This window comes from Pleurodeles waltl, chromosome 11 (genome assembly GCF_031143425.1).
Source record: "Pleurodeles waltl isolate 20211129_DDA chromosome 11, aPleWal1.hap1.20221129, whole genome shotgun sequence".
In the NCBI taxonomy this organism is placed as follows: domain Eukaryota; kingdom Metazoa; phylum Chordata; class Amphibia; order Caudata; family Salamandridae; genus Pleurodeles; species Pleurodeles waltl.
In genome coordinates, this window is record NC_090450.1 from 933826979 (window position 1) to 933840109 (window position 13131).

The 13131-nt window shown below is 44.7% G+C and overlaps 1 protein-coding gene across 2 annotated transcripts in view; it reads right to left on the reverse strand.

Annotated features, from left to right (window-relative positions):
• CIT (citron rho-interacting serine/threonine kinase) overlaps positions 1–13131 on the reverse strand; it is a 1039445-nt gene that overhangs the window by 125985 nt on the left and 900329 nt on the right. For both annotated transcript variants that reach the window (XM_069215034.1, XM_069215033.1), the window contains 2 exons: positions 6303–6442; positions 244–336 (listed from right to left, as the gene is read on the reverse strand). In XM_069215034.1, coding sequence (XP_069071135.1) covers positions 244–336; positions 6303–6442 — 233 coding nt within the window. The remainder of the gene's footprint in view (positions 1–243; positions 337–6302; positions 6443–13131) is intronic.

Below are 13131 nucleotides of genomic sequence, written 5' to 3' on the forward strand. Positions count from 1 at the left end.
CACCAGTGCCTACATGGTACCATATGCTTTGTGCTTTTTTAATATAAAATACAATAGGAAGGGCAAATATTTCACCTGAGAACAAGTGTATATAGTAGGGTAATAAGGAGTCGACAGTGTTGAGAGTTTTATAGATTATAAGCTGACAAATATAAAATGCAAGATACTCATCAAACAATACATTTACACAACAGTAATCCCCTATTTTAAGTCAATTGTTTTTTTTTTGTACAGGTTTCTTACCTTTCTGATGCAGAACTTGCTTAAGCTCTCGTTGTACCGTAGAATGACTACCTTGTTTGGCAAAGCTGCACAAATACAGAGACCGTTCTCAATCTAAAAGAAAGAGCAAAATAAACTTGGTAGGCTGAAAAAGCATATTAAGCAATATGGAACATGTTTGTTAGACATTGTACACTTTTTTGTAAGTCACTTAGCAAGATATGTGGCAGAAAAGACAACTGATGACAGTCAGATGGGCCAATTCAAACCATATGGGGACACTGTCCATTGCAATTAGGTTATTATTTCTGCCATAACCACACGCATACTCTGCTCATGGTGAACGTTCCTGTTTTAAATTTAAATTATGTAACATTATAAGGAAACAGGCTTTCTGCAGGCTTCACTCACTTGCTGGCCCCTTCGTTTTACCACTAGGCACAAGTTTAATGACTCTGAATTGCCCTGATCTCTGCTAATCAGGACTCGGGGCACGTAAAATGACCCTTAAAAAGGTGCATGGTTGATTTGCTTATACCCAATTGGCATTGCCTAACTCACTTGTAAAATCCCTAGTATATGGTACCAGGGATACCCAAGGCCTGAAGGTTAGTGCCCTCTCCCCCCCCTGGGACTACAGCAGTTGTTGTGCTACCCTGAGTGGGATAAGGTAAAACATGGCTCCCATGGCTCCCAGTCTGCCACTGCGGGCATAAAGGGCAGCTTAAAACTGCTATCTTGATTTTGCTATTTAAGGTAATCGCAAAGCCCAGTCTTCCCCCTTTTAATATATATCACCCCTAAGGTAGGCCCGTCAAGCCCAAAGACAGGGTGCTGCATGTTACAAGCTGGAACATGTACTTTAACATGTTCCAACAGAAAAACCCCTAAATTAATGTTTTATTTTGGAAAAGATAGTATCTGTAAGTACACGGTTACAGGCTGACATCTCAGCCGTGCTAGCTTCTGAATGGGACTACTAAAGTTGGTGCTGTAAAGTATCAAAAGAATCAGTGCATTAAATCCAATTTAATTGTTAAATTGAATGTAATTGTTGAGCAAACTTTCCTGTGCTCCTGCACAGGATCTGTCCCCCGAGACAGCTTTCTTCCCTCTGAGGGAGATGTGCAAACGACTCCCAGGAAAGGAGACAACAGAAGAGTGCATAGGAGAGAGGTGTTACCTCTATCTCACAGGAAGTCACATGGGTGCTAGCCTAAAAGACTAACTTGAAGGGAGAAGTCGCCTTTGAAAATGGTCAACACTTTGGCAAGGGGCTGCTCTATTGTTTAGGTAAGCCAGGCTGGCACTATGGACTGAGAAAGGGAAACCTGTTGACAAAACAGTTTTCCAAGGATGTGTAGGCCCATTAGAAGCCACATCTCTGGGATGGGCTACGAAGCTCTGTATGCTAAGAAAGGGGTCCTGCCATGCCGGAAGTGGGCAGAATGGAACATTGTGGTAAAGCCAGATGCTACATTTCACAGAAAATGGTCATCAGGAGGGAGAGAACCTTGTTCATCTACTAGAGACTTCTTGCTGCAGATCCTTTACCTTGGAATAGATACTTAAGCAATACCTCCTCTGAGGAGCCTCTGCTAATAGAATAAGACCAGGATGTCCTGCAGGACTGAACAGGTGAAGTGTTAACGCAACTGACCTGACAGTCAAGGCAGTAGTGCTTGTCAGAGAGATTCGCCTAATTCTGGGATCGCTTGGTCTTCAGGTCCCAGGCATGTGTGACCAGCAGGATACAGGAAGCCATGAAGCACAGCAGCCTCACCAAAATCAGGGAAGAGGCTGAAACATAGGAATCATGGGCTGAATGTCCTGGACTCATCACTCCAGAGGATAGGCCTGTACTGTGTCCAGAATAGCTCAGTTGAAAGGGAGAATCTGAGAGTAAGTCAGGCATGACTTTGGTACATTGACAGTGAAAACTGGAACCCATGACCTCCACATATGTGCTGCAACCACCACCATCATCTTGATGTAAATATGAGAGGCACTGGTGAGGCCAAAGGAGATTAGCAAACTGAAAATGTGTCCCACTGCGAACCACAGATGACGCCAGTGGGGAGGCAGGACAGATATATGGAATAAGGCATCCTGCAAGTCCAGCACTACCATCTAACCTCCAGAGTCCAGGGCACACAGAACCGGAGCCAACGTGGGCATCTAGAATTGCTCCTTCAGGAACAGATGGCACAACCCTCAAATAAAGGGGAGGCCTCCGTCCTTCTTGGGCACCTGAAAGTAGCAGGAACAACAACCATGACCACCTTCTGATGGCTCCTTTGGCCAAAAGAGCCTGAACTCACAAAGGGAGAAGTGGTCCACAATCAGCCAGTCTGAAGATGGTGGCTTGGGTGGAGGGGTTTCAAAGAAAGGGATGGAGTAACCTTGCTAACCAATCTGAAATACCCACTTGTCTGATGTTATGGAATGGCAATAGGTTGCCTGTGATGGTAAGAGGGCAAACAAAAGGGGTTTTGAGGCTACAACTGCTGGGGGAGGGCGGAACGCACCAAGGTTGATTTTGGAGGTAGAGGGTCTCCAGGCTCTCTGGGATGGGATGCTGAGGGTGGGAAAACTGGATCCCCCAGAAGTGAGGCGTTGGCAGGGCGTGATGATTGCCCTGTGTACAGGAGCCCCTGTGCAGTGCTTGGCCCATAGCCCGAGAAACTGTGATGACTTCATTAAAAGGGAGGAGAGGTGCTGTGGGGCAACTTTTGTCAAGATTATCGTCTTGATTGCCACTGAGAGCAAGTAGGGTTCAGGACCTCAGCTGCCCTCCTCATCACCATGGAAAAAGAAGGAAATAAGTTACTTACCTGTAACTGCGAAACTCCAGCATTTGATCTTTCATAGATTCACATGCTTGAATCCTTCCCAGTCGTCAGGCTGGGAACCCCCGGTACATTATCAACAGCAGTACATATATACGCATTCTTTTACAGTGACCCAATAAAACCTTATTCAGCCCATCCTCAATCCTCATGATGATGATGACGATCCAAATCAGAACCCACTTCACCCAGCTGTTCTCCCATTGATACAGCCACTAGATGTTCAGAACCACTAGTTCCTTTTTACTCTTCCTTCATTTGGAAGGCTCATTAAAGGCAAGGTAGGCTGCATGTGAATCTATGAAAGATACCAATACTGGAAGACTGGAGTTACAGGTAAGTACCTTATCACCTTTTCCAGCATTGGATCTTTCATAGATTCACATTCATGAATACCACTCGGGCTTTCCCCACCTTTGAAATATTCCATCCAATTGCTTTGAGTCTATCTCCCACTTGGGAATATCTACATGGCACCTGCTCAGTAGATCTGCCTAGCTGTTGTCCACTCGTGGAATAACAAGTTACTTACCTTTGGTAACACCATATCTGGTAGAGACAGGATCTAGCTGCAGATTCTACTTTAGAATCTTTCCTAGGTGCCAGCCTCAATCCGGAAATTAATTCTTTCCGTAGTACGTCTGCGCGATAGCAGAGGGCATCATGCGACTCCGTCGCCCACTGGATGATGTCAGCTGAGTCTATATAACTCCCCCACCGACATTTTTTTCCTGGACTATTTTGCACGCTCAAAACGTGGCGCCACACATAGAAACTGCTGATTGAAACCGGGTGCTTTGAACAAGACACACCTTTGTGTCAAGCAATCATCAAAACCTAAAGTCTAATTGTTGATTTCCAGGGAAATCTTCTGAGACAAAAGAGGAACACAGTTAGCAGAGCGGGGGGGATTGTTAAAGTGTTAAAGAATCTTCAGCTAGATCCTAGCTCTACCAGATAAAGCATTACTGAAGATAAGTAACTTGTTCATCTGAAAGACATCTAACAGTAGATTCCTTACTTTAAAATTGAATACCAAAGCATAGTAACCCTGAGGTGGGACTGAGAAATCAGAACCTCAAAAAAGTCTCTAAGTATCACAAAATTGGTCTACAACAAGAGAAAATAGACCGGCCAATCATAATTAAGGAGTGTAATAAATACTGGACAACCCTATAACCTGCGGAAGTAGCCACATATAAATAAAACCATAAAATCTGACAGTATGGAAATAGGCTCACCCATTTTAGTATGTCAATGTAAAGGAATGCTTATATATGTACTGCTGTTGGTAATGTACCGGGGGTTCCCGAGATTGAGACAGGGAAGAATTCAAGCATGTGAATCTATAAAACATCCAGTGCTGGAGAAGCACCTTTCTCCGTAGCTACACTAGGAGGCAAGACTAAGTAGGCATTTGCCCGTTCCTCATTCCAGTGGTCTTTGGGCTCTTCCAAGGGGTTCTGGTATTCATAAAGATCCTTAAATTCTCCACAATCATAAACCTCAAAGGCCTGTCAAAAAAGGCAGCTCTGTTTTGGACTTTTAGGGCTGAGTTCTGGCCGGGTCAACACCAGAATATGCCAATCTGGCTCCATATCGGAGTTGGGTATGATGTTGGGGAATGGCGGCACCAAGAACAATGTCCTTAAACTAGCTCTGGGGAAGGCTGGTGTCTTGCAAATGGAGCTGGTCCAGATCCAGGAGACCTGACTAGCGCTGAGGGCAGACCCACCAGTGGAAATCCAGTGGACCATAGGGTCCGAAGGTACTACAGAGGGGTCAGCCTGCCCAAATATGAGGTGCATGGCCTCATAAAACTCATGTAACTGGGTGGGGGGTTTGCTCCGGCTCGAGGTAATGCAGAGCGAAACCTAGAGCCAGGCTCAGCAGCTAACACTTGGGAGAGGGGCCTAGAGTTGTGACGTTGTTCCTGCATCTTGTCCGATGACTAAGACCTGCAGAACAAAGTCGAAGAATGCTTCCACTTCTTGGCCTTGTTTGATTTTTGGTGGTACTTACTAGACGACTTGGAAAACAATAACAAGCGCCTGGAACGGCTTTGTGAACAGGCCTGGGAGCTTTCATGGGACCGGGAGTATTGTGGAGTCAACTGGCGTAGGACGTCCATGAGCTTCAGTGACCACTCCTGCAGCACCTTGGACTTTATGTGGTGACAGTCTTCACAGGCCATGGAGTCATGGACCTGCTCCAGCACCAGAGGCAAACCAGATGGGGTCTGTCACAGACAGCTGCCTGTGACAGGAACCACTAGGTTTGAACCCCACAGACTTTTTTGGGTGACATCCCTAACTCACTGGGAACAAAACACTTAAAACGAGTCCTTAAAATGTTGAACAATGTGTCAAAAAAGTGAACAGGGGTAGCGCTCTCTGGATCTGCACTGATGGATGCAACTTATGCCAACGCACTGGGGTGGTGCTTATATAGGCACTGCGCATGTCACTACTGGCACAGAGGAGGGTGTCGCTGAGCTGAAACCACCACCTACTGGTGCACAGAGGTATTGCTCAAGAATTTCCAGATCTAGTCAGTCGCCTGGAGAATATTCTAAGGTAAGGAATGTGTAGCTATAAATCTCTATCAGATATGTTTTATTACAAAGGTGAGACAAGTGGACAACAGTCCAGGAAGTGGGCATTCCTGCATGATGCCCTTGTCTTTACAGGTTATGTAAGAGCCGTGCTAGTGGTGAAGACATAAGGTTTTGGAACACAGGCTCAACAGTTTGGTTGCTTATTCCATTGGCACAAAAGGACAAGCACAGTCAGTAGTAATAGCGAGGAAAAATCCCAAGGGCAGCGAGAGAAAAAGGTTTACTAAACTAAATAAAAAAAACTGGACATAAACAAACAAAACAAACTTGAGCTGAAACACCAAACTAATGCCCTGCCAATGACCCGTAGATAAAAAGAAATGTCTGCATGTTTATTGAAAAATGTTGATATATATAGTCAACTATTGAATAATTTACTCTTAATGAAGCAATTAAATCAGAAAGAACATGCATTTGTTGCATACAGTCGAGTCTTGCGAGAAGGAAGGTGGTTATGGCCATGTAATAACTATGTACAGTTTTACAATTTCTCAGACTGAATACACAACATTTATACAGAATAAACACTCAACCATGAACATTAACATACAGTAATTTGGCGTGTTTAGAAAAAAAACTGTACTTTACAGCAAATCCACAGCAATATCAACTACCTTTCCAGCAGCAAATAAGTGGCAGCCTTTCACAGCCTCAAACACTGTTGCAGAGATCTCAGGTTGGGCAGGAAGATGAGACTGAGCGAGCGACTGTTTTACCTTCTTGACATCAATCAAGCATAAGGCTCTCTCCTCACCTGACGAGAGAGAAGAAAAGCGTTATGATATGACAAATCCCAACATGGCAGTAATACCCATTTCATTTAATGTGATTTCCAGACCACCGAAAAAGAAAACATGCAAACAATACTAGGCATGTGTAACTATCTGTTAGAGTACAAGTGCTCAGTTGTAATATAGCCCTTTTCCACTTGAAGCCTTTCGATTTTGCCATCAAGCATCCTACTCAATGAAGTTGCATGATGTTTCAATTAAACCTTTAGAAATATGCAACAATCTAATCATGTTCTATTTAATCCATACTCAATAGCTTCATGAATGATTACACTCAACTTGATCCTAATGAACTCCCTTAACCATAAGACGACCCACAGGATACTCCATGGCAAGCATAGTGAATTATTCCTCAATACTACCCTGCTCTCTATCTGTAGGTTTTAACTTTTACAGTTCTCAGTTTTTGCTAAACATGCACCAAACTAACGACACATGATGCACTATTAACTGGAACTATATTTTCATCTTCTGCAGGGTTGAACATGTTCACTAACATTTACCAAAGGAGCTGTGGTTTCTCCAGATAACATACACCCTGAACTCCTTCCCCCTTCTGTGGGCCCTTTAAAAAATAATTTGGATAGAACTTGACAAGCAGTAGTGCACCTAGAGTCATCAGACTGGTACTCAGATGCAGAGAGCACCACTATTAAAAGTTTATGCAAAATGAGCCAATTCTGTTGCCTTGAATGAATACCAATATAGCAAGAATTTAGGTCTGCTTAAAATCAGATTCTTCATGATCATTTGTGCCCTCTTACCTAGATGAATAAGCTATGTAATTCACTTCAGTAACACTCTTTCTGGAGGATAATCTATCTAAAAACAGATTCCCCACCTTGTGAATTCCCCCCAGTACCCAGACTGGAGTCAGAGATTTTTCCTAGCAATTCCCTTGTGCACTGGTAGGTGGTGATGTGTGGATTTACGTCAGTTCCATCCCACCCCGAAAGGGATGTCAGGTCGCAATATAACTTCTACCTCCGCATGTTGACCTCAGTTTCTTTCCGATATCTGTCAGATGAGCATTGCAGAGTAATCAGATTGTGATAATGTGCAGCTCTGTAATTTGGATTTCTTTTTAGTGTAGACCAAATGAATTCATTCCACAGACTGGAGAGGAAAATGTGTTGGTGGGGAATCTGCTGCTACATAGAGGATCCACCAGAAAGAGCATTACCAAAGTTAAGTAACTTGTTCTTCTAATGGATACTTCTGATCGATGATTCCTCATCTTGTGAATCGATACCAAAGCAGTAGCTCACCAGACGGTGGGTGAGTGGAATGGATCACACCACGAAATCCAGCAACACGAATGAGAAAAGTGCCCCTCACACTGGACCTGGCTATACAGGCATTAGTGCTTCACTAACATATGATCGGACAGCCATGTCACAGCCCTGCACTCTACGTGCCAACATGGTGGTAGCAGCATTGGCTGTGGTGGAATGAGCCCTAATGCCTTCCAAAGGCTGTTTCTTAGCTAGTCTGTAGCAGGTCCTTACACAAAGGATGACCCATCTGCAGATGGTCTTTTTCTGTACAGTTTTTCCCTGGTTTGTCCCAGAACCACTCACCAAAAGCTGATCGTCCACCCAATGGTCTTTGGTGCTTCTAATGTAAAGAATCAGGTCTATGCGATGTAGTCTATCTTCCTCCTTAGATGGATGAGGTGGAGCTAAGAATGTTATAGGGTGACAGACTGCCAAATGTGGAAAGGCATTACAAATGTCAGGAAGAAAGCCTCCTTAGCCCATAACACTAGCTTTTCTGGAAAGAAGGTGGCTGTGAGGAAACAGGCTTTTTGCAGCTCACCCTCACATTTTGCCAGGCCCAAACTCCCCCCAAATTAATCAGGCCTCTGCATGTGCTCAGACTCTTAAAAGTACATGTTTAATTAGCTTATCTCCGGTTGGCATAACTTACCTTACTTGTAAGTCAATAATATATGTCATTAGGGGTACCTATGGCCTGTAAGTCAAAGTCTCTCTTGTGGACTAGTTGTGCCATGACAAATGTGACAAAGAAAAAACATGACTCCTTCCCTGTCACTGCTGGCTGACAGAGCAGTTCTAAACTGCTAACTCAACTTTGCCATTTCAAGCCAAGGCAGAGTCCAAGCTTTCCCTTTAAATGTTCGTAAGTCATCCATAAAGCAGACACACTGAGCCCTTAAGGCAGAGGGCATTACATTAAAAGGGTGTGATTGTAGTTTCATGTTTTACAGGCCCGAACAGTAAAAAAAAAAAAAAAAAAAAAACATACTGTAATTTTTACTATTACTAGGCTAGTAGCCCCATTGGCAAAGTTACAGGCTGACACTTCAGCCCTGCTAACTTCTGAATGGGACTACTAAAACTGTACTTCAAGATATCAAAGGAATCAGTGCATTAAATCTGATTAAGTGGTTAAATCGAATTTATTGTCAATAGTGTGCAAAGTACAACTTTGGTGATTTGGCAGTTTGTTGCTCAAAGTTTCCAGTGCCCATTTATGGTCGCACACAAAGACAGCCTTCTACATGCCTGGGGTGAAGGTCCAACGACATCGACATCCAGGAAAAGAAACAATAGAGACCTGCCTTTGGAAGAGGTGATAGATCTCCTTGGCAGGAAGCCATACAGGGTGCGAGCCCAGAAGGCGAGCTTCAATGGAGCAGCTGTCTTTTGAAGGTCAAATAGTGGACGCACACAGAAGGAGATGCTCTATTGTTCAGGCATACTGACTGGCAGCGGGGACAGAGAGGGTAAAACAGTTGCCAAACATTGCCTCATGTAGCCACACCTCTAGGGCGGGCTACTAAGCTCCACAGGCCATGACAGGAGTTCTGCCATCTTGAAAATTTACATAACATGCCATTTTGGGATAGCTAGATGTCACACTTCACAGGAAGTTGTTACTAAGCAGGAGGGACCCAAGTAGTCCATTGACTAGTTATCGCTGAATCCCCTAAGGGCACTTTCTGGTCATAAGTGAGGCACACCTCTGCACCAAAGACCTCAAATCTTGTCTGTACTTAAGAAGAGGACTGAGGAAGGACTGCCCTGCTGATCTTGGGCTAGGCAAAGAGAGGCTGCACCGAAGTCTGGATAGCACAGGCTGATGCTTGGGCTAATAAAGAAAGGACTGTGCTTGTGGTGTCCTGCTCAGAGAGTTGTCATCGAGCCTCAAACAGAAGCAGAAACTACAAGAGTCAGTTGGCTGTCTTCCTGTTCCTGTACAGGGCCACACAAGTTGAAGAAGCCTCTCTTGGCCAGTTGGTAGCCAAGATCACTGGATCATCTTTTACTGTCTTAGCACAGCTTGGGAGACAGAGTCCTAACATTCAAAAGTTACACCCGGGTCTGCCTAAGTTGGGTGAGTCGTTGGAGTGCAGTTTGGTCACACTGAAGGAAATTTATTGCCAGTGGAAGGGAACCACTGGTTTCATTGAGACCAGAGACCACTAGTCCAGTGGCAACTAAACGTTTGTTAGACCCATCAGGAGTTTGAGGGGTATCCACCTCTGGGGCCGAAGCCACCCCACCAAGACTATGGACTGAAAAGTAGCCCCAGAAATCACCCGTCGATCGCACAGCATCCTACAGCATCTTCAGCATCCTGTATTCCTTGCATCAGGACCACCCCATCAAAATGGCAAGTGACCATTAACACTGAAACTGGATTGCAGACTGATTCTTCTGCAAGGTAACTGTTCCTTGAGACTTGGTTATTCACCCTGACCTGCTCCCTGTTGGAGGTGGTTGCCTAAAATGACTCGAAGTGACTGCATAAAACAAATCTGTCAAAGTTTGGTAAAAGTGTTTAAAAAGTTTCTAAGTACTTACCAATGCGTGTTTATGGTTGAGTAAAAAGTTGTCAATTATTGTTTCTTCAAGTATTTACATCTTCGGAACCCTATAGTGGATTTTGTTAATTTTAGTTTCCATAAATCCATAAAAGTAGTCTATTTGTTATTAAATTGGTGTCAGATTACTTGTGAGTCGTGTTTCTTTCTTATTCTATGGTTGTGGTATTTCTAAATGCTTTAAACTTGTTCTTTTGTTAAAGCCACAGCTACCTAGGGATTAGTTCAGGGTTTACATACAAGCCTGAATGGACCCAAGAGTTGTGAACTTATTGCACTGTGAGCTTGCACAACCACACCATGTAATAAATTGCATTTCCCCACAGTGGAATACAGCTGCTGGACAGAAAGCGTCTGCAGTTTGCTCATGCAACGAGCAGATCTGATTGCAATGAGGAACACTGCCTTCAATGTGACCAACCTCAGAGGCCAATTGCACTGGCTTGAATGGGGTGCACATGTAGAATGTGGGAACCAGACTGAGACCCCACTGACGCATCAAAGGGTTTTGGCAGGATCATATAGGTCAGTCATTTTATAAAATACATCAAAACAGGTGAATTAAAAAAGGATGGCCAATAAGGCAGACACATAACTTAACAGCTGGCCAGTGAGGCCCTACTGTGCTATTGATGAGAATAAACATACATCATCAGACAAATGGGCAGATGGTTTTAGATAAAGGAGGCCTAGGTGCAAAATTACATTTACTTGGAGGGTGGGGTGGATAGAAGGCCGCCCAACTGTTGCTGCTCAATCTCCATGGGCTCAGATTCAGAACTTTGCACTGCTGTTGCAACATGCAGCTTTGGTGTCGACGGCTGAGCTTGCCCATCCTGACATTCAAAGATCCTGGCAGGTGGTTTATAACTAGGAAAAGATCTTGAGGGACCTGCCATTCCGAAAAGTGTAGTGCCTCCTGCCACATGGCTCAGAACCCTACTTAGTCCAGCTTGTTGCAGTACCACATGGCAGTGATTTTCCCCATGAGAATCTGCCCCCATTGCCCCTTGATGGACAGGAGGAAGGCTTTCAATGGCAAGTGAACTGTCCACAATTCAAACAAATGGATGAGGAGACAGGTGTCCGCAGGAGACTAGAGTCCTCTGATCACCTCTCCCAGATGACATCCCCAAGTCAACAGCGAGGCATCCGTCATGACTGTCAGCTCTTGGTGGGGTAGGAAGAGGGGTCTGCCAACAGTCCAATTGTGGCCTAACAACTACCACTGCAGATCTGTTACACTCTCCTCTAACACCTTCATGGAATCTGAGAAGTTCCCTTGGCACTGAGACTGTTAAGAATTAAGATCCCACTGTAGGGTATGCAGGTGCACCTGGTGTGGTCTACTAGTAAGACATAGAAAGCCAAGAAGCGTCTAAGTCACTCTCAGCGACACCAAGGTCAAAGGATGAAATATCTGGATCACAGCACAAATGTCTTGGACTCACTGAGGCAGAGTGAAGCCTTGAAACAGCACAGCCTCCAGGCTCAGATAAAATAGAGCCTCTGTAAAGGAGTCAGGTGCGACTTTGGTACATTGATAGAAAATCCCAGAGATAAACAAGTTGGCCATCGTCTAGAGGTAGTTGATGGCTGAGGCAAGTCCACCTTCAGCAACCGTTTGTCAAGGTATGGGAAGACTGGTATTGCCAGTCTCCGAAGATGGCCAGGAACCACCACCATCACTTTCATGAACACCCAAAGAAGGCTGGAAGGGTAGAAAGGTAGCACTGCAAACTGAAATCCATCTGGTCTGTCTGAAACTGCAGTTAACATCTGCGGGAATGAGGAACTAAGCGACCTGCAGGTCTAACTCCATCATCCAGTCGCGTGGATCCACAGAAGACAGAACTTGGGCCAAGGTGAGCATCATGAACTTGTCCTTTTTGAGTAAGAAGTAGAGAGGGAAGAGGTCCAGAATAGGATAAAGTCCTCGTTTTTTCTTCAGTATCAGAAACTAGAGGGAGTAGCAGCCAGTTGCGACCTCTGATGCCATTATCCTCTCCGTGGCTCCCTTCTCCTGTACAGTTTAAACTTTCAGTCATGGAATAGACAAGTGGTCCTCTGGAAGTAGTTGTGATGTAGGTTGTATGTTTAGAGGAGTGGAAACGAAGAGTAAGATGTAACTGTGTCGGAGGATTTGAAGTACCCATCTATGCAATGTGATGCTTTGCCACATATGTAGGTAATAACTTATCTAGCCTCCAACCAGGTGACAGTGTGCCACTAATGGTAACCTAAAGGGGTTTTGGAGCAGCGGCACAGGACGGAGGTGAGTGCGGGGGATTATGTATATTGTTGCTGCTGAGGGCCTGGATGAAGAAAGCCTGATCCCCGACCTCTGCCTCAAAAGGCCTGGGAGATCTGCTGTGGCTGAGACAGGGTTTGTTGTGGCATCTGGTGTAAACCCAGTCCAAAGCCTCAAAAGGGACAGTAGTGCTGAGGAAACAGCTGTGCAGGAAGTGATAGGCCAAGAGGGTGCTGCTGCCTTGCTCTTTTTAAAGTACTCTACTACTGAGTACCCAGACAGTTTGTAGTATCCAGGCCCAACTTCACAATGTATTTTGCTCAGTCTTGGCCATCAAAAATTATCTGTTGGAGGTTGGGGTGATGGTCATCTCGGACTGTGGGAAAGGTATCATTCACCATATCCCACAATGCATGTCATGCAAGTAACGCCTCAGGACCTGAGGGCAAGTTAAGCAGAAACCTGGCTGGAGTACTTCTCACATCCATGGGATTCAGAGGTGCATCAAAGTGACCCCAAAAGGCACTAAAGATCTGCAACTTAAGACTAAA